The 27,209-nt window shown below is 41.8% G+C and overlaps 1 protein-coding gene across 1 annotated transcript in view; it reads right to left on the bottom strand.

The window, feature by feature from the left end:
- Positions 1-27,209, bottom strand: part of SND1 (staphylococcal nuclease and tudor domain containing 1) — a 406,385-nt gene that overhangs the window by 364,649 nt on the left and 14,527 nt on the right. Inside the window, exons 2-4 of the mRNA XM_045792715.2 lie at positions 11,859-12,008; positions 5,843-5,963; positions 2,070-2,148 (exon numbers count right to left, since the gene is read on the bottom strand). Coding sequence (XP_045648671.1) covers positions 2,070-2,148; positions 5,843-5,963; positions 11,859-12,008 — 350 coding nt within the window. The remainder of the gene's footprint in view (positions 1-2,069; positions 2,149-5,842; positions 5,964-11,858; positions 12,009-27,209) is intronic.

Consider the following 27,209-nt stretch of genomic DNA (forward strand, 5'->3'; position numbering starts at 1 on the left):
GATGCAAAGAACCCACATCTCGGTACTGCCACCATCAGTGATTACAAGAGAACAAGCTGGTGGCTCAGAGGGAAGCCTCTCTGGGGGTTACAGCTTCATTTAACCATCCCAGACTCAGGAAGTGGAATCCAGGAAGAGCTCAGCAGGACACAGAACAAGGAAAGTGACTAAGAACCACCCTTACTCCCTACTGTCTATACAACAGGGCTGGGGAATACAGAGTAAATACTGTTATTACAGATGTCACCCCAAAACCACTTGCACATTCAATAAGACCGGCCTGGCAAAAGCAGTTTGAAAAGCTTCCATTTTGAAAATGGAAGACTCCTCCTTCATGAAGCAGGAAACCAAATATATATGAGAACAGCCAGAAAACCAGAAGACAGACCAAAAAACAAAACTAGAAATGGCCCCCACTCCCCCTCCACACACCCCTGAGCTAAAGGGAACAGTGAACTCCGAGGCCTTTCCACAATCTCAACACCCGGTCCCATCAAAGGCTATATGCATAAATTTAATCTCCCACCTTGAGCAATAGGGATATCGGAACAGGGATCCCTGACCTACAATTTCTCAAGCCAGAAGTCTTCAGTACTGTTCTTTCCCCCTTCTCCTCAAAGAAGACAGTCACATTCCTGGGGACCCAAGACTGCAACCAGAATTCAATAAAAAATGTAGCTTAAGCGACAGAAGCAAACACAGAAACTGAGAAAAGGAGAAGTCAAGACAGCTTTAGAGAAAAAAGACTGGGACTCCAGGAGATTCTTTGTTGAGATGGTACAATAGAGGTACGAGCTTTTTAAAAATTTTCATTCTGGTTGCAAACTGGATTCCTAAAAAATACTGCAACGATAATCATGCCAACCATTCTCCTTAAGATACAACTTCAGCCTCTAAAAACACCACCTAAGACAAATGTCTTTATTCAGTTAAATTCCCACATGCTCACCCCCCAATTAGAGGCTCCAACAAATGTTTCTTTGCAGTTAGAAAGGACCTACAGAAGTATAGGGTGAATGAGTTGGCCTCAAAGTCTATGAGGGCAGGAAGAATGCAAAAAGTACATTCTTGCCTTTGCTCATCCCCGTCTCTGGCACAGTTCATGCAAATATTTACCTAGTCTTTTGTACACCAACAACAGTCATATAATATAGCAAGGACTTAATGATTTAAACAGCATCTTTAGCCTCCAAATTACTGATGTAACATATCACTTTTCAGAGACTAAAGTGTTAATTAAAGCCAGCTGCAATCCATCCTACTGTGAGCCAACACTGGTGAACTTGAACATGATACATGTGCTATAAAGCTGACATAACACTCTTCCCATTACGTTCACACTGCCATTAGCTAAACAAATACATTTTTACCTACTACTTAGGCATCTATAGATCCGTAGACCAAAACAGGCTTAAAAGGCTTTGGACAGACAGAAAATTTTCCCTGACTTTAAAACAGAACCATTGAGCCCTTGTCAGTTTCCCCAAATTCTAAGCAACAGATTTTGCTTTGAATTCTATTTACTCACTCCACTTTATTTTTCATTGCACTTATTTCTTGCACATGACATATTGTATATCTATTTGTTTATTGGTTTCTTGTCTGTCTCCCCATTAAAATGTTAGCAGAAACTGTCCACTGCTGTATTCTCAGTGCCCAGAACACAGCCCAGTACACAACAAATCTCTTGGGATGGATGGATAAATACTCTGGAAATGAGTATCTATTGCGTAAGACATAGCCTGTTGGCTCTTGTGAACATAAAGAATGGAAGTGCCTTGTCTCAAACTCTTTATTTAAAGGAGTTATACATGTCAAAAGCCACTACTGAATCCTGAGTAACCTCCTGGCTCAGAATAATCCACACTGGGGCAGGAAATGTCCTAAAAGCCAGGAGAGCACCAGAAGTTACCCACTCTATGCCAGGGGACAGGAAAGAAAATGCAGCAAAGCCACAGTAGAGCTGACTACCCAACGTCTTTTGAATGACCCCAGCTCTCATGGTGGAGGAGAATGAAGTCAGAGGGGGTCAGAAGAGGGGGGCAGTCAGAAGAGTAATAAATACTTACTTATTAGCTCTCATGCCTTCTCTCCGGGTGGCCAAGCCCTCTGCAACCAGAGACTCTGCAATATTTTCCCCATTGGTATCTGAGGAGGAAAAAAGGAATTAAACACAAGATGCAAATCTGTCTCCAACAGCAGCAGAGCGCAAATGGAACTACAATCACCCTTAGCTTGTCAAGGGGAATGATGTTGTCAGAGAATTGGACAAGGCAGCAATATAGTGTTGGGTTTTTCAGAAAACCTCTTCTTCCAAAATGTCTAGTCTTGAAGACCCAAAGGTCTATAAATCTTCTTCTTTAGGACTTTGTTTCTAATTTTCTTGTGTATCTCCCAGGCCAAAGGCAATCTCGGGAACTACAGAGACTGAAAGAAAAGCAAGACACATACAGCAGCCCAAGAGAGTACAAAGAACACTGACCTAAGGAGCAGAATCCTGGAGCGGAATACAAATTCCGCCACTTAATAGCTTAGACAAGGTCTCTCAGTATCTAATTTATTCATCTATAAAATGGGAAGTGTACCTGCCACATGGGCTCTTGTGAAAATTAAACCACAATGTCTGTAAATCTAGCACAGTGCCCAGCACACACCAGGAATTAAAAACAAAATATTAGTCCCCACACCTGTACAACCAGATAGATTCATTTAGGATTATCTATCACGTTTTACACAGAAAGTCCAATTCCTCTCAGGATGCCCTATTCTCTGCTCCAAGAGGGACACCAAGACAAGCTACACCGTTTGTCAAAGACTTTCTCCTGCTCTCAGAGACAGGGGCAGAGCTGGTGTCTAGATTTCAAATCTATCAGTAGCAGCAGGCAAGAAAAATGAAGTTAAACTTAAAATCCAATCTGATTAGGTTCTACCTGGGCACTTGAAACATTAATTGCATTTCCATTCTATTGAAAAAGCGTTCCGATTCTGTATGCTCTTAAATCTCCGCTCGTCAGACAAAGCGATAAAGGAAGACATCTGTGAAGGAAATCTTTAATATGGCAGAGAACAAGGTCCCAGATAAACTGAAACACAGGAGTCTAGCTAATAGGTAACGTCAGCAAAGAACAAAACTCTGTAAGATTTATATTTAATACACTATATATTGACTTCTGCAAGCAGTAACAATATACGCACCACCCAAATCCAGCCTAAATGCCTTGCCATTAGCATTGCCCAAATTGCTACAGAAGCGAATTATAAAGCCTCTTTTCCTACCAAGGAAAGTCGAGATGAATGATAGCTTTACAACGAGTTCTCGGGTTCTGAGGCTCAGCATGGGTCACCAGAACCTTTCCACTGGGCTGTTTGTTGAGGCCAGACACAGACACACAGAGCTATCCGACATCAGCAAATATTACACTGATTGTTTCAAAGCAACAGGAATCCCAAAGAATAAAAAGTCAAAAGGAAGGGTTTAACAATTAAATGAAAACCTGAGCAATAAGGTGCCAAGATGTCAGGGAATAGAAAGAACAAGGCCCGGGTACAAACAAGGTGTGTGGTCACAAAACCAGCCAATCAACTGCATGCCAAATAGCTTTCAGTTTCCTGGCACAGGGTACTCTGAAATGGCTGTTGGCTGCCCCACTTCTAAAAAGTGAGTTCTGACTGCTCCTTCAAAGGGGAGAAAAATATATTTCCCTGGGCTGAACTCCTGCAACAAAATGTGGTGGACAGAATACTGAAATGGGGAATTTGTAGGCCAAGGATCTTATTCGTGCTTAGTACTTATCAAATTATAAAACTGACAAAGTCACAACTGGGATAGTATTCTGAGCAAGCGGACAACAACTGTATTTTCTCTAAAAGTCAGAAGACTTTTTTTAAAAAGTAAGTTTTTAAGTAAGTTTTTTTAAAAATAAGTTTTAAGTAAGTTTTAAATTTCTTTTTAAGTAAGTTCTAGGTCAACCAAAAATTCTCCAATTCTACCATTCTTCTCCATCATAAAAAGTGAGTAGCCATGAAACAAGATAAACATTCGGATACTGATTATCTAAGCCACTGTATCCTTTCATTAGAATTGGTGTGGAGATTTCCTTAAAAGAGCTGGGTGAAAATATTAAACTTCAAGTCACTTAAACCTTTAAAATTAAAAGATGTAGATAATTCCAAACATTCTTTCAGTGTAGATAATTCCAAACATTCTTTCAGTATGTATTTATTGATCGCTTCCTATGTACCAGGTTTTAGTCTAAACACTAGTACATTATCATGCTACATTATATCCAGTTTATAATTTGGCTCAATTTTAAAAATGAACTTTCTAAAAACAACAAAGAACTTTAAACGTCAACTTCCCTTAAAATAAATACTTAGGCCAGTTTAGTTGAAGCCCAAGTTTACTTAAAAGAACTCTCAGAGGTGGTCTCTTTATAGAGATATCTGTGCTTGACATCTTCTGTAGTTTCAGGGAGGTCTCTGGCAGGGTAACAGAAGACTGACGAGCTGTTATGGAATTGCAATTTTTTAGGTGATAAAATCCTCACACGATTGCATTTTGAAGACCATGCGGTTCTATTCTTTCTAACCAGAAGCCATCTAACAATAATGCTTAAGTGTTTTATTTCCTATTATATTCTTTGAATTTTGCGTAAAAGGCAAATTTGTTTCTCTTTCTGAAGAGATTCTATAGATTTCTATATTTTCCCATTCAATCAAGAAGCAGATAGCCATCTGTCTGGGAGGCTGAAAAGGGCGTTTCTCTACTGGGTAAATAAACGAGTCATCTCCAGGGTCATCCTGGAGTCGTCCAACTCACTTTCCTAAGACCTCTACAGTTAAAATCAGAATCTTACAGGATGTTGTTAGCTGCTTGCTTACTTCCAGCTTACGGACTACCCAGGTCAAAAAATTATCTAAAACAGCTTAGTTGGAAGGTTATTTTATCAAAGAATCACAAAATTTAATCAAGATTTAAAAAAAAAAAATCTGCTCCCAAAGTAACTCCCAAAATGGCTGCTTTATGGAGAACACCCTACCAGTCCTTTCAATGTCCTATTTCTGTTCAAACTCCATTCCACAATCGTATGCTCTCCCTCCTCCTAATCCAAAAAAGATCAGAACACCCAATATCCCATGAGCCACCTGGCCCAGCTGAATAATAGGCGTACGTGCGCACGCGCACACAATTACTGAGTACATACTCTGTGCCAGAGCCAAGTGCTTTACATACACTATCTCTTTCAACTCTCTCAATAGCTTACAAATGAAAAAATTAGGACTTACAAAGGCTAGGAGTTAAATAAGAGTACCTGGTAACAGAAGCCAGAATTCCAACCCACATCTACACAACTCTAAAGCCTGTGTTCTTTCCATTCCATTCCAAAACATGTGGCTTGCAAAAATGTACAAGCCCTAAACAACTCTTCCTTTCCTAAAAAGCCCCAGGAGAAGAAAAGCCAAAAGACAGATAAAGGAAATGGAAGATGCAACAGGAAATCTATAGGAATTCAATTAGCACTATGGCCTAGAAGCAGAGAGCCACTGAGTTCCACAGGCTGATGGTCTAAATAGAAGGAAGAACGCTAGGGGCTACTACGCACACCTAACCCAGGCCAGCAAAGCAGGCATAGGAGTAAACAAGGAGCAGGAATTGGGAGCACCAGGAGCACCTATGCACCATGAGCTCTGGTACTGAAAGGACTTCCAATTACACCTACAGCCAACTGTCCTAGAACTACCTCCACCAGAACTCACACTGGCCTTCCACCAGATAAAATCTGATCTTTGGAGAAACTTTAGACTCAGAGAGAAGTCAGTCCTTTTCTCCTTGCTAACTCACCTTTTCCAAGGTAGATCATGCCATACTCTCGCCCCTGGGGAGTCTTGTTTTCTATCGTGAAACAGACTTCCTTCCCAATCAGCTTCTTCCGAAGGAACTCTCGGGCAGGAAATGCCCAGGGCTGAAAGACAAAACAAATGTGTCACTTGAGTTCCCCACCACAATCAGCATTCAAGCAACTTCATTCCTTCAATACCCTGGCCCTATGTTAAGCCCTGAGGGGAATATAAAAATGAAATGTACACAACATAGATTGCATTCTTAGGGGGCTCATAAAAAAGGAGGATCTAGTGGGGCGCCTGGGTGGCTCAGTCAGTTAAGTGTCTGCCTTCGGCTCAGATCATGATCCTGGGATCCTGGGATGGAGCCCCACATAGCAGGCTCCCAACTCAGCGAGCAGTCTGCTTCTCCCTCTGCCCCTCCCCCTGCTCATGCTCCAGCTCTCTCAAAAAAATAAGATCTTAAAAAGAAAAAAAAAAAAAAGAGGATCCAGCAATTGGTTTAACTAGCACAGGCCCTATAAACAGGTCTCATAGTTGCCCTGATACTGGCAGCAGTACTTTCTCCTCCATCACTTTCTATTCAGAGCTATAGTTTACTTCATGAATAGTAACTGCCAATAATTTTATCACACCTGCCATGAGCCAGCCACTACTCTAAATGCTTTATATTTATCAACCCACTCCTGAATGGGGAAGTCAGGCTCCAGGAACTCACCTAGTCAAAGGGAAAACGTAAGTAACTACCACCTCCATTTGTTTGCCTCCTTCCAGTTTACAAAGTGCTTTCACTGATTATTAAACTAGCCTGAAACCAGTTCTAGGCACCGTCAAGAGTAAAAGGCAAGGTTCTAGTGCTCTTATCTCACAATGAGTCTCCTGCTCAAGTAAGAGCCTTGCTTATATCAATTCCCCCACCTTTTTTAAGAACAGCAGAGTTGAGAAGGGCAAGAACTATTCCCCAAAATGTCTCCTTTTCCTGCTCTAGTCCAAGGCTGCACCAGTGGGACCCAGGTCCCAGAATCCGAGGGAAGACACCAGTAACAGGCCCTGGTAAGGAGTCTTCTTGACAGCTGTGGTTCTTCCCTCTCACCCATCCAAGGCTCTGACGCAAGGGGTGAGCCACACGTCCACAGAATGCAAAGTCTCCATGTGATCTCCAGATCCCCCCCTCCCGTCACTTCTAGGATGGTACAAAGGGACAGTGTCTCCTCTGAAACAGTTCTGTCAGTCAGAGGCCACCTGCACTTGAATTTACAGTCTAGACCTAGCTCAATGCCCCCAAGTTCCCTCAGAACAGAAATGAAGGAGGGGGTAAGAGTTCAAGAATATAGGATCTGCAGGAACTCATGTGCAGAAAAAATGTGAAGTACAAAAGGGAAGCATGTACAGAATATGCATGCATTGTCTATGACAATTGCCCAGAGACACAGAGCTCGGGCTACACAGAGGAAAGGCTAACGGTACATCACTGGCCTGGAAAAGAAGGCTCTGCTAACCTTTTCAGACCATTAAGATTATTCTGTGGGGCTATCCAATAAGCTTTTTTAAAAGAAAAACATCCATATGACTTCTCAGAAACCAGAAGCCAATCAAAAGATGGCAGTCCACCAACCCGTTGCACCGGTATTCACAAAACTAGCACTGTTACATAACATCAGTTGGGAATGCTTCTAGGAAGAACTGATCCTGCGTAAGCACTCTCAAAGACACAAAAACAAGCTTATCCTCATTCACCTAATGCTCTTTCTTCAAAGCACCCAAGAGCAAAAGAGCCAATCAGTCAATGGGCATTTAAAGTTCATCATATTTTCATGTCCCATTTCTACCCCCTGCTCCACTCCCTAAAAATGAAAACAGCCACCTGTCACCAGAGAGTCTTGTCATTGAAAAATGAGCCCAATTATCAACCACATCACAAAACTGTACTGAACAAGCTAACAGCCTCCTCCATTTTTATTACCTTAGTGATCCACTTAACTCTAAAAACATCCTCAGCTACAGATCCAATGTTTAGGATTCAGTTTTGAGTACCACACTAATATCTAAAATTCCATAACACATGGTTTTCCTAAACACCTGGAAAAGCTCTGACAAAACAAGTACTCCTAAATGAGTTTGGTAAAAACTCATTTATCAAGGGTCAATTCACAAGGAACTATCCAGCACCTATGGGGAAACCTGCAGTTTCTACCAACTAGGCAGAATTACTAAAAGCTTTTATGACTTGCTGAAGGGGCACCCTTCTCTTCACCCTTAGGACCTCATATTTTACAGCTGGTAAGTCACTGGGCAATAAGAGCAAGCCACACTGGAGGTCTTGGAAAGGACATATACCTAATCCTATAAGAAAAAATAACCTAATTTCTGTAACCTTGTTTTTTTTAAACCAGCCTTCTCGAGTTGTGTTCCACCTAGAGCTGGGCAAATTCACAAACTGCACAGGATTTTAGTTATGAAGAGAGGCAATGAAGGACCCACGTCACCCCTCACAAGGCCAAGAGAGCACTCCAGGACAAATCTTGGTCCAAGTGTCCATACAGAGGACAGCCAGCAGACAGCTAACTGCTGGAGAAGGCTATCCCAACACAGCCTCCCAGAACAACTCTAGGTATCAAGTATAAGGAAAGCTGCCCAAGCATTTATCGAATAAGCTCCAGAATGGCCTCATAGGAAGGACAGCTGTGGTCTGTTCACGATGTCCCAGAGCTCAATCTAAGAAGCAAATGGCCATTAAGTAGTTGAGACTCAATATTACCTCTTGCCTTTAAAACGCTAAGAGCAGGCAACCTAGCAGCTTGCACTCTGCTCCCTGACTCAAGCAAGGTCTAAGGTCTACCACAAGGAGATGAGTTTTTTGATTCCAATCTTTTCTTTGAACCAGGTAGACTCCTCCACTACTGAACAGTGTATGTAAATCCTTAAAGCTAGCTACTTTTGTCCATGGCCCAGTGCTCAATACTTCTTATCCCCTCTTCTAATCACCCCACCCACTGCACCCCATGTGTATGTAACCAATTCCTCTCTGCCTCACCACCCCACCATCCTAATTCTCAAACGTTCCCCTGAATATAGGACTATAACATTCATTTCTGGATTTCTCATGAAACCAACATAGAGCTTCACACATAACACGAACTCAGTAAATCTGTGGGAAATAAGTATGTAATTCCCACGGTGCCCATCAATGCAGTATCTAGGCTGCCTAGAGTAGCTAGGCAACGCTGGGGATTAGCCTAGAACAGGGCAGTGACGGCTGGGGACATACACTGGAGCTGCTTTTACTGCCACAGGACTTAGGAGAGAGTTGAGCTTCTTTGAAAGAAGGTATCATGAGTGAAAGCAGAGAATAAGCAACCAAATGATATTTGGGGCAGTGATACAAAGGCAAGCAAATAAGCACTACCATCCTTGACTCCATCTGAATGTAAAAAGGATAGACAACATGCTCCAAAACAAAGGAAAGCCAGAGAGAAAGGGTAATGCCACATTCCACAATCCACTGATTCCCCAAAAGGAGATGCTTAGGTTTTTTACCCTCATTATTCACATGTTTATTCACAGGATAGCTTTCATGTCAGGCACTGACTAGGCTGAAGAACAGAGATGAGAGATAAGGTCCCACCCCTCAAAGAGCTTACAATGTAGTAGAGAAAGACATATAAACACAGAATGAATGTGGGAATAACACTGAGCAAAGGAATAAATGCAATTTTGTTTCAAAAAGAGCTGGAACTTATGGAGAAAGGAGGAGAGGGGCAAAGAATGAAGGCAGAAGGACCATTATTTCAGCATTCCTAGCACACTATCAGAGTCGAACAAAGAATAATAGGAGCAGTAGTGAAGTTTCAAGGATGGAGAAGAGATCTCTTAAAGGAGGCAGACTCTCTAGGTCTTGATAAAGGCCTGGACGTCACAGGGGAAGGGAAGAGCAAAGGAAATCGGGCTTCTGATTTGGGTTACCAGTCGGCGTCACTGGTCACTTGAGCCAAAGCAGCTTCAAAAGCGAGGTAGGGGGAAAAAAAACCAGATCACAGCAGGGAAAAGAGAGAATGGATTATCAGGACAGAGAAGTAGTGACTGTAGTTGAGAAAGGGTGTAATCTGTAGCCATCAAATACTTCACATCTCCGGGACCTTTGAAGAGTTACCAGGAGAAACGTAATGAGACAGAGTTGCTCTTGGAAGAGGAAAAAAAAAAAAAAGCACCACACTGTACAAATACATGAAACTAGAATGAGGGCTGGGATCGGATCACGTAGTATTCTCAGATTTTACTGTACTGTAACACAGGATAGACTTAAAATATTTTAGAACGAGTTCCAACTGGCCTTGTGTTCCTCTGCCCTAGATTTCCATCCACAAAACAGGAAATTAAAACCCAACCCTTCTTTCTTAGAGGCTACACTGTGTCTTTCTTCTGGGGCAATGAACTTAATCAGCCCTAGCCAGCCAGGGTCAACTCTTCTCCTCTCATGAGCACTTGAGCTGTTACACAACACACAACTGAAAGGAAAAGATCTGTTCCAAATGTTGGTCAAGAAAAGCACTTGGGTCCCAAAATCTGAAAAGTGCTGTGAAAGAGTTATCTTCAGGGCTTGGTCTAACGGTACTAGGAGTATTTATAGTAACAGAAATTAACAAATAGCAGTAGCGATTACAAGTAACATTTATCAAGTACTTTATAGACATGTGCTAAGCACTTGACATGATCTTGTTTCATCCTTACTAAAAACCCCAATGTCTACACTATCACTATTCCCATTCCCAATGCTTGTGGTCACTGATGGAGGACCAGTGAAAAAGAATTTCTTTGGCCTATTTTGTCATCAGCCCAAGAATTTAACTGGATTTCTGCTGACAGAAGTATGGGGGACTTTTCTCCATTTTCTAGAATATTACTCCATTATTGTAATTCAAACAAAATGCCCCTTTATTATAGATTTTTAAAAACTACATGTTGTGCTTAAATAGAAGATCCCCATGAGTTGCATTTTCTTCTTTACTTCCACGTCAGGGAATAGCACAGGAAAGCTGAGGTACCAAACTTGTCCAATTATCATCAAGTTGGGGAAAGGACAAATAATTAGAATCCAGAAATTTCACTTTTGATGATAGCCGAGCACTACTTAAGAAGAGACAAGAACTGAGGTTTCCAAGTATGGGAGCCAAGAAGACTAAACCATGCCAAATTTGGACTCACAGCAACTGCTAAGAGATTTAAGAACTGAAGGAGTCCAAGGCAGACCACAAAGACAGCAAGGTGGGCAGGCTGTTAGAGGTAGGGAAACAGGGCAATGGAGGGGATGCTGGGACGCAAGGTCAGAAGTCTCTCAAATCATCGTAACACAATGCTTCTTGACTACTGAGCCTTGAGAAACCAATTAAAAACCCCCTCCTTTAACAATGCATGTTTACACAAAACTTTGCAAACAATTTCAGGGGGCTCAGGCCTTTAGGAGTTCATGGATCCAAGATTAAGAATCTGTAATAGAGCAGAAGCATGTAGCATGCTACCATTTATGAAAGGAAGAGTGTCTGCTTGGACAGGTGATAAGTATCTCTGGAAGGAGATACAACACACTAACAACATCAGTAGTCCCTAGAGAGAACTAGATTTTTCACTCTCTATCCTTCTGAATTTTGAACATGAAGAATTCAAACATAAATTAATAAAAGAACTCTGCCATAACCAATGGCAACCTCAAATGACTGACACAACCCAGGAAATATTCCAAACTAGGCCCAGAGGAGTGAAAAACATGGACAAACCTGAAGAGGCTCCAAGCTATATGGGAAAAGGTAGGAGAAAAGGGCTGGAGACTGAGATTACTGCTAACGGTGGTGAATGTGTTGTAAACCTATGCAAGCCATGGTAGGTATGTCCAGAGTCATCATTCCTGTGATACAAAAATAACACTCAAAATATACAGGAAAAAATTATAAACTTGCATCAGTCAAGGAGATTGGGCTGTAACCTGGGTCCACAGCCTCAGGGAAGCCTCTGGAAGCACCTACCTCATCCGGGGTATCTTTTGCATCAGGTTGAGTTGCAGCCGCCCGGCGGGCAAGATTTCCAGCTCGAATGTTGCTAAGGTTGATCTGCCTCTCGGGAGGAGGCCCACCACGAGGCTGGCCTCTGACAATGATGGCACAGCCTGAGAGGACCTACAGAGGGGGAGAAAAAGAAAATTAGCTGTCTAGAGGTAAGATTACCATAACAGAAGTTGTTCACTTACTGTTATCCCCAGTGTCTCGAACAGTACTTGGCTCCTTGGAGGCATTCAAATATTTGTGGAATAACTGTTGAATGACTAAATGAATGGGATTATTTTTAATTTCCTAAGAGAAATACCTACAGAAACATTGGGCTAGTTTCTCAGAGGACAGACCCAAAAACAGAAGTAGGAATTAAACAAACAATGGAAAAGTCATAAAATAAAGAGACTGTTTGGGATAAAGAGGCATGTGAGATGTGGAGGTGAATGACCTTTGTAATTTCATCCCAGCGAGTATCACCACCATGTTCCTGTCAATTATTAAGAAGTTAATGTCTCCCCATCCACACATCCCATTCTAGGATGGAAGCAAGCTATGGAAGGCCTAAGGAAAAGGGAAGCTGAAGGTAGAAGCCCCTACACTCCATCTGCAAGGAGCTGAGTATGCCCAATGCTATGCTTCCGTTGCAGACAGCATTCAGTCCAGAGTAAGGGAGACATATGAAGTGATCTAGAAAGTCCATGCTCTCCAGGATTAAAACAGAAAAATCAAAGAGACATCTTACAGCTCCAAAGCACAGTAGCTCCTTTTATCTCTCTAATCAAAGGCACCAGGCATAGAACCCACTTGCAAAAGAGCTCTGAAGCTCACGGGGATTTAACTTAAAATATTTGCAGGGGAGAAGAAGGGAGGATTTCAAGTGGGAGAAGAGAAGAAAAGGCGTAGAGAAAAAAAATGACAAACGTCACCCATGCTATTCAAGTTGTCTTCGCTCAGCAAGGCACAATTTAATGAACAGATGGGCTTGAGCACTGGCTTCACTAGATCGGAAAAACTCCCAATCTCATGCTTCAAAACAAGAAATAGCTGCTGAAAAATTAGTAGATAGAAGGTTGGAGAGTTCTGCCAACACAGAGCCCTATGGTAGACAGTATCATGGAGTTCTCTGTAAAGGAATGATGCTTGGAAAGGAAGGCACTCCTGTATACATTTGCTTAGCTGATATTTCTCCCTCACCTCTCCACTTTAATTAATGCTTTAAATTGTGAAATATTAACATAAATACAGAAGCACATTTAAACACATAAATACACATTAAAAAATAAGCAAACAACTGAGTAACCACCACCCAAGCGAAGGACTAGGAACGCTGCTGGAACCTAAGCTCCCCTCTGTGCCCCACTCTACTTGTAGCCCCTTCCCCTGTCACCATTATGACAACCCCTCCCTTGCTTTCCTGTACAGTTTTACCATCTATGTATACATCTCTACACAATATGGTTTCATTTTTCCTATTTCTGAACTCTACATAAATTGAGTCTACTATGTGCCCATATGTAACTTGTTTTGTTTGCCTTTTGTTTTGTTTTTCTTGATGAAATTAATCCATGTTGATGTAAAACACTTCTTTATTCATTTTCATGGCTGCACATTTCATTGTATGAACAATTCATTTATCCATTCTACTAGCTTTTACAGAAACTGCCCAACAAATATATATATTCTAATTTTTTTTAAAAATAGTCTCTGATTAATGTCTCCGTATCCTTAATACTTAAAGCACACAGACCTTGGTATAAATGGCTCTTCTCTGGCTACACCAGGACAACATACAATAAAAGACTTATAAGTCATGCTCTTCATTTATACCCTTTCTGATCAAGTGTTACCAGCAATTAAACTCTATAGCTTCCAACCAAACAGCCTTTCAAACTGCCTCTCCTGAGAACCCATGCCCTGGGCATCATCCCTAGGAACTGACATTCTAAAAAGACAAGCTTTCAAGGTGAAGCCAGGAAAGAACAGGTATACTAGAACACCGGATGCTTGGTGCTCCTGAAATGAGAAGCGCCAAAGGATGTAAAGGAAAAGAGCTTGGATCAGATTCATTTATAGTCAAGTCTTCACAAGCAGCAGAAGCAAGAATAGCATATTGAAGAATACCTGCGCTTGAAATCATTCACGCACAAGTTCCAAATGGGGCTGAGGAGAGCCAAGCTACATACAGCATAAAACCAGAGCATCTGTCCCCAGTGCCGGATCCTCAGTTGTAGCCAACCTTTCACAAAAAGTAATAAAGCACTCCCAGGAGACCCAGTACTTTCTCAGTGAGCCCAGCTGGGAAAGCTAAGGTACATTTACAAGAAAATCCACCTTAGCTGATCAAGGTAAACCCTGATAAGTGAGCACTGACCCAGGCTAGGGGGAAAACCAAAACAAAGAAAAACACAAAAAAACCCACCCTATTTCTCAAATCTGACCAACAACAAAACAAAACAAAACCAAAAAAACACTGAAAAGCTCAAGAACAGAATGACTGATGAAATGAATCCCCTTTGTCCTTAAATATCGGAAAGGTGCTACTTCTAATGTCTCTACCTAGTAAACTCAATCCCTGAGGGTCTATAACTATTACCCTGGCCCCATAAAGGGCTTTGGCAAACAACTTGTGCACAGGAATTTTGCAAACCTTCCTTTGTACCTCCTCTCCTCTCCCTGAATGCTATTCTGAAGACTGCTGTCCGAACATCTCTGCATTACTGCGCCAAATATGCCATTCAGACAACAGTCGATGCTTGGATTAATATTAGGGAGGACTTCCTTTACAGGTTGCTTGACACCTTTTGTACTACTGAGTATACAAATTCAGGTAGCAGGCACCAATTCAACCTCCTGAGCAACAAGAACTGACGCTCATTGCGGCAGGCACTGCCATTCCTATAACCCCAGGAGGAAAGGATGGACACATGCACATCTAACCGTGAAACTCGCTCCCCCTCATTCAGCCATAGCCTTAGTGGAGAAGCAGGAAAAGACTGCATCTGCAGACCATTAAGTAGGAAGAGACCTATCTGTAAGAGACGAACTAGTTTCCTTCCTACTATTTATAGGAACTGAAATAGCATAAAGGAGGTGTAGTGTGTGTTGAACTATCTCCATTTCAGCTTCTAAGGATTGTTAAACTCCTTCCACCTGCATTATCTGCCAACAATCTACTCAAGTTCTTCCTCAATTAAAAAATTTTTTTTTCTTTTCTTCTTCTTCTTCTTCTTCTTCTTTTTTTTTTTTAGAGAGAAAGAGAGGCGTGGAACCAGTGGGGGAAGTGGGGAAAGAGAAGGAGTGGCAGAGGGAGAGAGAGAGAATCCCAAGCAGGCTCCACACCCAGCATGGAGCCCAATGCAGGGCTCAACCTCATAACCCTGAGATCATAACCTGAGCCAAAAGAGTTAGAGACTTAACTGACTGAGCCTTCCAGGTGCCCCCCTCAATAAAAATATTTTAATGGCCTTCTCTTATCCAAATAAAGCCAAGGAGAAATAGCTTCTGGTGGAAAAAAATACTTAAAGGGTCTTTAAAAATGAAAAAGACCAATAACTTGTATCTCCTATAGCACCAAAACAAATCATTTTTCCTCTCGGAAAGACCTGACATCTAAGTGGATAATTTTTATCATTTTATTCATTAATTAAATCAATGCAAATCTGAGTGCCTACTATGTGCCAGGTATTGTTCTAGGCAAGTGACATACTCAGTGAAATAGACAAAAATATCTACTCTTAGGGAGCTGACATTCTAGTAGGAGGAGACAACCAATAAACATAAGTAAATAAAATATATTGCTTATCAGAATTTTAATTTCAGAAGAACAATGTTAAGATTGAGAGGAAACTGTCACGAATTATTGTTCTGCCAAAGCTGTACTGATTCATGTTGCAAACTTTCATGGATGTGGTAATTATCCTTAATTGCTAATTTATAGGGCATAAAAAGCAAGTCATATGGTAACTGCTTTATCCAATTATATTAATAAAATGACATACTCTAGAAAAACGATCTTAGCCCTACCTGATACAGCAGGAGGTTTGTGAAAACAGCTGTCACAATGAATCAGTTTGATTGAGGTTATGGATTAGACATTTCTCAGCTCTGCCAATAAAGGTTGCAACGGGACTGGTGTGATTCAGAGGACCTGGCTTCAGGGCACAAGCTGGATGGTGACAAAGACTGAGACAAGCCAGCTAAGTAGGAAAATAGGGACTCAGACTGTTCAAACCCACTTACAGGTTCACAGGGAGATTTACCTACAGTGAAACACTTTATGGACAGCCACTAAAATGTTGCCCAGCAACAGAATACCACATTAAACCTTCACTAGATCCTGACAGATGATTTGGTGCATGTAACTCTTAAACCCCCAAACCACAGATATTAGGAGACAGAAAACTTACACAAAACCCTAGCCATGCTATACTTCAGGCAAAGAAAGTGATGGTATAGAAATCCACCTGGGTGGCGCAGTTGGTTAAGTGTCCGACTCGGGTTTGGCTCAGGTCGTGATCTCAGGGTTGTGAGATCGAGCCCTGCATCAGGCTCCATCCACCCTTGACACAGAGCCTGCCTGGGCTCCTCTCTCCCTCGACCCCTCCCCCTGCACGTGCGCGCACGCACACAATCTCTCTCTCAAATAAATATTTTTAAGAAAGAAAAAAATTCGTTTAAGTATGATGATAAAGCCAGTAATTTTTCACAGTACCAAGAGTAAAAGTCATCTTGTCCTGAGAACTGAATCTTATTAGCTGAGAACATCTCATTAAACTCTGCAAGGAGCACTAGATTAACAGATATATCTGCCTATTAAGATTCAGGAGGAATATCTTAGCAACACCTGCCAATATGAAGACCTAATATAAAAAAGGGGAGCCACGTGATGAACACTAACAGGTTACCAAAAGGCCCAAAATAAACCCACATGTTTATGGCCAAATGATTTACAAAAAGGGTGCCAAGATAATGCAGTTGGGAAAGAATCTTTTCAACAAAAATGGGCTGAGAAAACAGTATCCGCATGCAAAAGAATGAAGCTGGACCTCTACCTCACATCACATACAAAACTTAGCTCAGAAAGTAGCTACTTAAATGTAAGAGTTAAACTACAAAACCCTTAGAAAAAAATAAAGGTATAAATCTTCATGACCTTAGATTAGGCAACGGTTTCTAAGATATGATGCCATCTTATAAAGCACAAGCAACCAAAAACAAGATAAATTGGCCATCAAAATTAAAAACTAGCGACTCAATGGACACTATAAAGAAAGTGAAAAGACAGTATTTACAAAACATATCTGATAAGGGTCTACTGTCTAGAATAAGGAACTACTAGAACACAATTTTTTTAAAAATGACAATTAAAAATGGGGAAAAGATTTGAATACACTTACCCGAAGAAGATATACAAATGATCAATAAGTACATGAAAAAATACTCAACATCATTAGGCACTGGGGAAATGCAAATCAAAGCCACAATGACCAGGGTGCCTGAGTGGCTCAGTCGGTTAAGGGTCTGCCTTTGGCCCAGGTCATGATCCCAGGGTCTGGGGATAGAGCCCCGCACATCAGGCTCCCTGCTCAGCGGGGGTCTGCTTCTCCCCGTCCCTCTGTGCTCTTTCTCTCTCAAGTAAATAAATAAAATCCTTAACAACAACAACAAAAAAAGCCATAATGGTCACTTCAGCCACTAGGATAGCTTTAATCAATAAGACAGACAATAACAAGTGTTTGCAAGGATGTGGAGAAATGAGAACTCCCCCTACATTGTTGGTGATGCAGTCATTTTGGAAAACAGCGTGGCAGTCCCTCAAAAGCTAAACGAAGCATTAACCCAGCAGTTCCATTCCTAGGTATATACCCAAGAGAATTTGGCCACACAAACACTTGTACACAAATGTTTATTCCAACACTGTTCGTAAAGAGCCAAAAAGAGTGGAAACAACCCAAATGTCCTTCAAATGATGAATGAATAAAATGTGGTATATCCATAAAATGGAACATTTGGAAATAAGAAATGAAGTACTGATTAATACTACACAAACGAAATTGAAAACATTACAATAAGTGAAAGAAGCCAGACAGAAAAAGCCACATATTTCACGATTCCGTTTATATGAAATGTCCAAGACAGGCAAATCCATAGACAGAAAGAGGATTAGTGGTTCCAAGAGCTGGAGGGAGGGAAGCTAATGGGTATAGGGTTTATCTTTTCAGTACTGACGAAAATGTTCTAGAATAGACAGTGTTGAACATTATGTAAACACAGTAAAAGCCACTGAATTGTACACTTTAAAAGGGTGAATTTTATGGTGCATGTATTTCAATAAAAACAATTTTTGTTAACATCCAACATGGAAGTACAAAACCTGGGGGACCTAAGATGTACGCTTTGCTATAGAGCATTCCTGTATCTAGCAGGAAGATCAGACGCTTAGCTGATCAACGCTAACCACAAAAAATTTAAAAAATTAAAAAAGAACAAAAAAATTCTCAAAAAAAATGTGTTAAAAAGGCAGTTGACTCAGAACCAAAAGTCAGGCACGGTGACTCACCAAAGAATGGAGGGCTACTGTCAACTTTCAAGTCCACTAGAAATGACAAGGTAGAGAAGTCACAGGCAGGAAGTAGAACTTCAGCGAAATCTGCAAAGCTCTAAAATGATGAAAACAATCTAAGCTCTTTCTGAGAAAGAACACAGCAAGGAATATGAACTCCTTTCCCTCTGGGGCACAGAAAGAACCAGGAAAGTCACTGGGCTGAAAGAGCCACAGTGCCGTCTGGAAGCCGGTGACTGCCACAATCCAAGCTGCAGGCACAGGTGCTGCATGTCAAAGGGACAGAGCAGCAGGCCAGGGACCCTACCCCGGGCAAGGCATTTTCTCTACCTAAAAACACCACCAGGGGATGGGGAAGGAGCTGTTGTGGATAGGGTAGGAAAGCTTTTATTAGATACACTTTTGTGAAGCAAAAAACTTCTATTAAAAAAAACAACAACAGAATTAAAGAGTAACTGAAGAGAAACTAAATTGGGGAAAATTTCAGAAAGTATATCAGGAAAAAGCTTCTTGGCAGCCAGAGCTGTTGCCTCCACAAGAAGAATCATCACTTGAAAATTAAAAAGTCATTGAGACAAAGAGCAAGCAATCCCACAAGAACATAAGCTGTGTGGTCTGGGAGGTCTTTCCCAGAATACTCGCCAACACAGCCAGCTTTTTCTTTCTTTTTCTGGCAAGAGCAGAAGGCAAACCTAAATTAGAGGCCGAGCATTCGAACACAATGAACTGGAAGCCCGTGGCCTCATGGCAAGCCATTTCACTTGCTCTGGGCGCACCAGTACATTCAGCAAAGACGAGCAGAAGCAGCGGCTCCCCAGGCCAGCTCTATCACAAATTGGTCCTCCGTTTGAAAACTGGGGAGTTTACATCTCAGAGGGACTATAACGATCATCTACAGAGACAGGGCAGCTAAAGAGAACATCTGATCTGGGCCCTTTTATTTTAGAGATGAGAAATCTGCAAGCAAAGCAAGTAAAATGACTTACGCTGACAGAAAGTATTGATGGCCGAGCATGGACTAGACACAAGGTCCCCCATGTTCCACTATGCCAACACATGTAGAAACAAGTATCTGGGGAGCTGATATCTATTAAAATGGTAGCTGAAGTTACCTACGGATTAAATCTGAGGTTATCCAAAGATTAAATCTCTTTCCCAATTATAATCTCCATGTTTATGTGTCAGCAGAGCAGGTGTCAAAGACTACATCACTAAGCAAGTAAAGCTTCCATGAGCTGGATGCTTGAAATCAAACCAACACTTGTTAAATACCACCATATGCAAGGCAAGCAGAGACTTAAGAGTCCAGTATTACAAAAGAACACCCAAAAAGGAAACACAAAGGAAGAAAACTCCAGAACGATAAAAACAGGATTGGCAAACGACAGCTCGCTGGCCAAATCCATCCTACCGCCTGCTTTTGTACTACCCATGAGCTAAAAATGGCTTTTACATTTTTAAATGGCTGGGGGGAAAAAAAAATCAAAAGGGTATTATGTAACATATGAAAAGAGTATGAAATTCAAATTTCAGTGTCCATAAATAAAGTTTTATTGGAATATGGCCAAGATCATTTGTTTGTCTATGGCTGCTTTCACACTGGAAGCAGAGTTGAGTAGCTTCAACAGAGACCGTATGGCCTGCAAAGCCTAAAATATTTACTACCTGGCCCTTTACAGAGTCAGTTTGCCAACCTCTGATATATTATGACAAGGACGTGAGATGAAAACTAGTCTTACGGTAGTCTAAATAGCAAGTGCACAGCAAAAATAAATTCTGGACTACCACTTCAAGTTATACAAACTGTTCCTTTCTGTAATCAGAGAAGGGACAGTGGTATGTGGCAATAAGAATTTAGTTTCTGAATCAAATCAATGTCAGTGGTGACCTTTGAAAGTTAATTGCCTCTATTTGCCTCAGTTTCCTCATTTATAAATATTCATAAAATATACAAGAATACCCATGAAAACTGTAATGAAATCTAAACGAGAACAGCTGGCCAAAAGACCCCGTAACAGCCAATATTGTTTAAGAAATGGCTCAGGGGCACCTGGGTGGCTCAGTGAGTTAAGTGTCCGACTCTTGATTTTGGCTCAGGTCCTGATCTCAGGGTTGTGAGATCGAGTTCCACATTGGGCTCTGCACTCAGCAGGGTGTCTGCTTGGAATTCTCTCTCCCTCTCTCTGCCCCTCCCCCCTGCCCTCTAAAATAAATCAATCTTTAAAAAAGAGAAATGGGGGCGCCTGGGTGGCACGGCGGTTAGGCGTCTGCCTTCGGCTCAGGGCGTGATCCCGGCGTTATGGGATCGAGCCCCACATCAGGCTCTTCCGCTATGAGCCTGCTTCTTCCTCTCCCACTCCCCCTGCTTGTGTTCCCTCTCTCGCTGCCTGTCTCTATCTCTGTCAAATAAATAAATAAAATCTTTAAAAAAAATAAAAAATAAAATAAAAAAGAGAAATGGCTCAAAGTGTAGTCTCAAGTAAAAACTGTAAGAGTATATACAACGGAAAAAAGTGGACATTTCCTCTGGGGATATAAAAGTAGATATCAAAATCATGGAAAATTCACCCATGACTGAATTCAATCAGAAAAGATTAAATAATCCATAATGACCTTCCCTATTTATCAGCTAAGATACCCCCGGTCTAGGAAAGTAGATTTAAGCGCTTATGTCTGAATCTTTGTTCTCGGAGGTAATGATAAAGAAGGATTGTAACTTACATCTGCACTGAACTTTATCCCTGACCAAGTGTGGTGGCACTCATAGCCTCAGAAGACCATGAACTCTGAAATGAGTCTTGAGTCTGAAAACAAACTCAAGTAAAAATCATTCCAAGCACTGTGATACTCCCTCACATATAAAATGAGGACAATACTACTACCACCATCCTCTCTGGGTTGTTAGGATGACTAAGTGAGAGCCTCACGGTACCTGACACCGAGTTAGTAACTCAGTACAAGTTAAGGGCACGTTGGTCTCTCTTCCCTTTCCTCCCTACCCTCCACCCCTCTTCATCCTCACAACAATGCTTGAAGGAAGCAGAGCGGGCACGGTTATCCTCGTCTCACAACAGAGGAAACTGTGGCATAGTCATATGATGGCAGCAGAGCCAGAACCCAGGTTTTCCTAGCACACTTTTAGTAAACCCCAAATGCTAAATTTCTGAGAACTGTGAGTCAAAAAATTGGTGCCTGGTGGTGACAGCGGGCAAAGTAGGTGAAGAAAGTCAAAAGGTACAAACTTCTAATTAAAAAATACGTAAGTCATGAAGATGTCATGTACAGCCTGGCAACTATAGATAACACTGTACTGCATATCTGAAAGTTGCTAAGAGAGATCTTAAAAGATCACAAGAAAAAAAGTTCTGTAATTATGTATGGTGACAGATACTAGCTAAACTTATTGTGGTGAACATTTTACAATATACAATATCATACGGTTATGCTGTACACCTGAAACTAATGTATGTTGTATATCAATTACACCTTAATACAAAAAATTGGTAGCTTACATAAAACGCCAAGGTTGTAGCTTATTCCTGCACAAAGAAAGCCTCACCATGAAGGAACTGACTCAATCCTCAGGAAGCCCGTACCAGACTGTCTCCAGGATGACGGTCCTCTGCGAACCAAGTCCTCACTACTCAACAGTGAGCTCCACTGCTGTCAAGGACTTGGAGATTGAGACACAATTACTCACAAATAAGAACACAGGAAGAACTATATGGCAAGCAAATGCGTCATTTCAGAGAAATCCATTCCAGTTGTCAAAAGAAAATTTCAAAGCAACAGTCACATGTGAAAATTAACAAAAGAAGAAGAAGAAAAAATTAATTGACTTCAGAACATAAAAGATTATCCCTAAAGGACTTTGACCCCTCTACTGAGTGGCTATGGTCAAGTACTCAGACTACATTAAAGGGAAAGAAAAATTACTGCAGGGCTTTTTGTTGGAGATTTCACTATTTAAATTTAACATGGCCCCCAGGTGTAGTCCTGAAGTGTTCTTAAGCACAAAGAGAGATGTTGTGATGTGCCTTACAGAGAAAATGTTAGATAAATTTCATTCGGGCATGAGTTACAGTGCTTTTGTCATAAGTTCAATGTTAATGAATCAACAATATATATTAAAATAAGGTGTCTTTAAACAGAAGCACATATGGAACAAGGTTAGATACCCATCACTTGATGAAAATGTGAGGACCAGAAGCTGGCAGGAACCTAACCCTGTACCTCTCACAGGAGAGATGGTTCAGTACTAATTCAGTGTTTGCAACTTTACGGAACAGAACTACCATGAATAAGGACTGTAATAAATACAGAGAGAATGATATGGCAAGCGAGGACTCTGGATGAAGGGGACAAAGAAGTTATCTGTACTATCCTTGCAATGTTTACGTAAGCTTGAAATTTTTCAAAATAAAGTTTTAGAAATTTTACAGGTGCTAAACACACTACAGAGCCTTACGACAAAACAATCACTAAAACTGGATCCCACCAGTAGTTCTGAAGTTGGTGGTTGTCTGGCTTCTCACCTCCCTCCCTCCCCTGCTCTACGCACACAACACTAAGAAAATGAGTGTCAAGTTGTTATTGTGTTGCAAGGACATCTTTTGATGTGATCCATTCACTACTTCACATTCTTCTTCCAAGTAAAATACAATGCTTTCAAATCACAGAATTCAAACCTCATCTGAGCGCACAGTTCAAAAAGGTGATCACACCCAAAAAGGGCCTCAGGTTTTAAGGAGAGTCCCCCTTTCTTCCTATGCTAGTTATCTGGTGGAGATTTTAAAAATTTACATGTGTGATCTAATTAGGTTTTATATTCAGAAAAGTCAGAAACTCCTTAATGTCTCAAAAGTTTTAAGAAACAACTGATGGGAGTTCAGTTATAATAATTGAGAACATTTTGATGTTGTTGCTAGAGAGAGAGCTCACATGCAGGGGGAGCAGCAGGCAGAGAGAGAAGCAGGTTCCCTGCTGAGCAAGGAGCCCCTTTTGGGACTTGATCCCAGGACCCTGGGATCATGACCCGAGCAGAGCAGAAGAAAGACACTTAACCTATTGCGCCACCCAGGGATCCCAACTGCGAACATTCTAGCACCATACAGTTTTGGTTTCAGTAAAGCCTTATAATCTTGGTTACAAACTCTTAAGCCCTCAGAGTGGGCCTTCTTTATTATCATAGGGGAAGGGACTATCAAAAACAATGCCTGAGTCTCCCACGCTTATCTAAAAGGGTGTTTCGGGAGATACCAAAAGAAATTCTCTGTTAATACGCAAGACACTGGATTTTCTTTTGTTCTTAACCAAATCCTAAAATTTCCTCTTCCCTTCCCCCATACATATGGCCTTCTCTACAGTGTAAGTCATCCAGATCAAAATGGAAGGACAGTGGAGCAGGATTTTCAGCCCGCAGGTGGAGGGGACAGGAAGAAGCAGCTCTACTGCTAATCAACTACAGCTAGAAACACGGAACGGTTCTATCACTGCAGCCACCACGGCTACAGACTGGAAGGAAAAATGACCCAGCTGAGTCCCATCATCTTTCAACTGAAACAAAAGAATAAAAAAGGCAGAAGTGAGAAGGACGCAGAGAAAGCCTCTGAAAAAGATTACAGAGCAGCAATCACTTGAGAGCTTGTTAGAAATGCAGACACTCCAATTCCACCCAGGACCTACTGAATCAGAATCATTTCAGTAAGATCCTTGAGTGATGGGTATGCACAATAAAGTTATTAATTCCCATTCTCTTTACCCCCACCCTAACTGCCTGGCTCAGAAACATGTTCTCCAGCAAATTCAGTTTAAATGGTTTCCTCAGAGAGTCCAACCCAATCCCCAGACTGGGTCAGATAAACTTGCTATACACGCTCTCTGACTACTCTGTACTTCTTCCCACAGAATACACAACAACATTAAACGAAGAGCTATTTAGTACTGGTTTTCCTCACAAAGCTACAAGATCTCTGAGGACAAGGACCAGGTCTACCCTACTCATCCTCATAGCCCCAGAGCTCAGAACAAGACCAGAGACAAAGGAAGCACTCAGTAAGTATTTAATAAATGAGTGGCCCTACTGTGTATAAAGCATATAGTGCCAGACTCTGGAGACAGGGGCCAAGAACAATCAAGACGCAGTCCTTAAACAACTCCTAGCTTAGTGGATTTTTGCTGTAGCTAACAAGAGCCAGGATCTCAAGAGCATGTGCCACGCTCAGAGCTGTTTTCCTATTTCTCTGCCAAATGGCAAGGTAGCCCAAAGGCCTGCTACCCACCCCCTCAGCATGACCCACAGGCAAGCATGTCCTCACCTAGTCCTGCTTCCTTCATCCAGGATTCTCCACTCCCAGAGTTCAGTACCTTGTCCGGCCTTCTCTCCGCCCTCTCTAACGCAGCCCCAGCTATCTTCAGCATCGTTCCATTCTCCCCTAGGAAGTTTGTGTTATTTCTGGGAACATTTTCTTCAGCCCCCTTCCCTCAGCAGTCCTCTTTTTTTTTTTTTTTAAGATTTTTTTTATTTATTTATGTGACAGAGAGACAGCCAGCGAGAGAGGGAACACAAGCAGGGGGAGTGGGAGAGGAAGAAGCAGGCTCCCAGCCGAGGAGACTGATGTGGGGCTCGATCCCATAACACCGGGATCACGCCCTGAGCCAAAGGCAGACGCTTAACGACTGCGCTACCCAGGCGCCCCCCTCAGCAGTCCTCTTAATAGGAGATGTCGAATTTCCCTTGTTACCTCCTTCAAGAACGTCTTGGCTAACCCGTTTCTAACCACTCAATTGATTATTTCCTGTGAGCTGTCAAGTCTACTCTACTCAACAGAAACCACTCAAGTCTATAGCCCAGACCACACTGGAGAATCTCCCAATTAAGTGTTCAATATTCAATTGTCTTCCCACTCCCTCAGTCACTTCCTATATCTCCCAAAGGGACACTAAGCAAGTGCGATAATTTCTTCTATGATTATATTCTCCATGATTCTTACATTTATTCTTATTTAACAGACAACAATGTCTCGGTAGATTTACACCCCAAAGCCTGTATCCAAATACCAAGGTACAAACATATATTTGAATGCCTTAACTGGAAGCAATGAAAGTAATGCTACTTCCTTTTTATCTTCAGAGAAATGTAAGTGGATAGGTAAAGAACACACTGTGACAGAGAGGGAAGTGCTCAGAGAGGGTACAAGCAAGCCTGGGTGACCTCTGAGCTCACGCACAGCGGTCTCTGATGGGCTCATAGTCCACCACCCCCCAACCAGATCCCAGGTGGAGTCCAATGCAGCCACTAGAAACATCAAACTGCAGACTCTAGGGCTCTGACATAGAGCTCTCGTCAAAGCGCTGTACATGCACAAGGTATTACAGATCCGTTCCTCTGCCAGCCATGAGCAGGGTTAACTATTCCAAGGGCTGTGCCTTCTGGATGTTTTCCACATCCCAACCTATAATAGTGATTACCAAATAATGATGGACTGGAGCCCTAGTCCAAAGATTTGGTTGGGGACTACCAGAAATTTTAATGCACTGAAAGCTCTTTAAAAAGTCACTGATTTGTACCTTTTCTTAAACACTTCAAAATACACTTTTCTAGAGTATCTGGCCTCAGCCTGTCTTATGGGTTTCAAATAACTGACGCGGTTCTTCTGTTCACATACATTTCATCTGCATGCCCATTCTGTGCTTCAGAACTACTTCACATGGTCATATGAGAGGAGGGTTGAAGATCAGATGCCTCTTAAACTTCTGTGTCACACTGCAGGTAGAGGACGAAGCTACCCCAAACAAAGGCTTCTTCTTTCTTCTCTTAAGGAAACCCAGGAAAAAGTTGTTCCTGATGTCAAAAAAGGCCATCCCTCCACCCTGCAGGAACTGATGGGGGTGAAGCAGGGGTTGCTAAGGTGGGGTGGAGAAGCCTGGGACTGTATTCCAGGAGCTACTCAGTTACTGGGTCAGTCCAGCCCCCATCCCCGACTTTGACTCCTTCCTCCGCAGCACCCTCAATGTTCAGAGGAAGGAGGGAAGTGCTCCCCGATTCCTGATCCAGGGAGGCAGCGGCCAGAGCGCAGCTATCATCCTACTAGCCCTCATGGCTGTAGCTGCCATCTCTGACTACTCACAGCACTGCCGGCATAGTGGCCCAGAGTACAAAATGTCACATCACAGTCCAATAATTAGGAGGGGAAGGGGGGCTGACACCAGATACAGCTAAATGAAAGCACACCAGAGACCCTGAAATACTGGAGAGAAATGAAGATTATATGCCTTTAGTATTATTTCTCAGATTTGCTTCCATAAAGTCCTATGCATTTTTTCTTAGAACTTTGAGCAAAAGGGATGCTAGCTTATAGAGAATACCCAGTATGATTCAGAGTGAATCACCTCTAAAGAATACCTAATATATTTATTTTGGTTTATATGCAGGACTGACACTAGAACTTAAGGATGTAATTCAATTTCTAGGCTACCCAAGAAAAGCATTAATTTTCCCATTTTATTTTCCAGATTTGTTTGGAAACTTTTCGTTTTTGAAATGTTAATGGTCAAATTTAGGTCAAAATAAAGTACAAATCACAAATCTACCGCAAACATTTCAGAGTCCTTTATTGCTAAATTAACGTACCATCCCAGGATTCTTCTTACCATTAAAATCCTAGGATTACCATAAAATCCTAGGATCATGAGGGAATAAAAACTGAAGTCTCCAATCATCTAACGCAGCTGGGGATCACAAGACAAGTGGTCATTCCTTCCCC

Source organism: Ursus americanus, chromosome 3 (genome assembly GCF_024610735.1).
Source record: "Ursus americanus isolate L20-20 chromosome 3, mUrsAme1.1.p, whole genome shotgun sequence".
Taxonomy (NCBI): Eukaryota; Metazoa; Chordata; class Mammalia; order Carnivora; family Ursidae; genus Ursus; species Ursus americanus.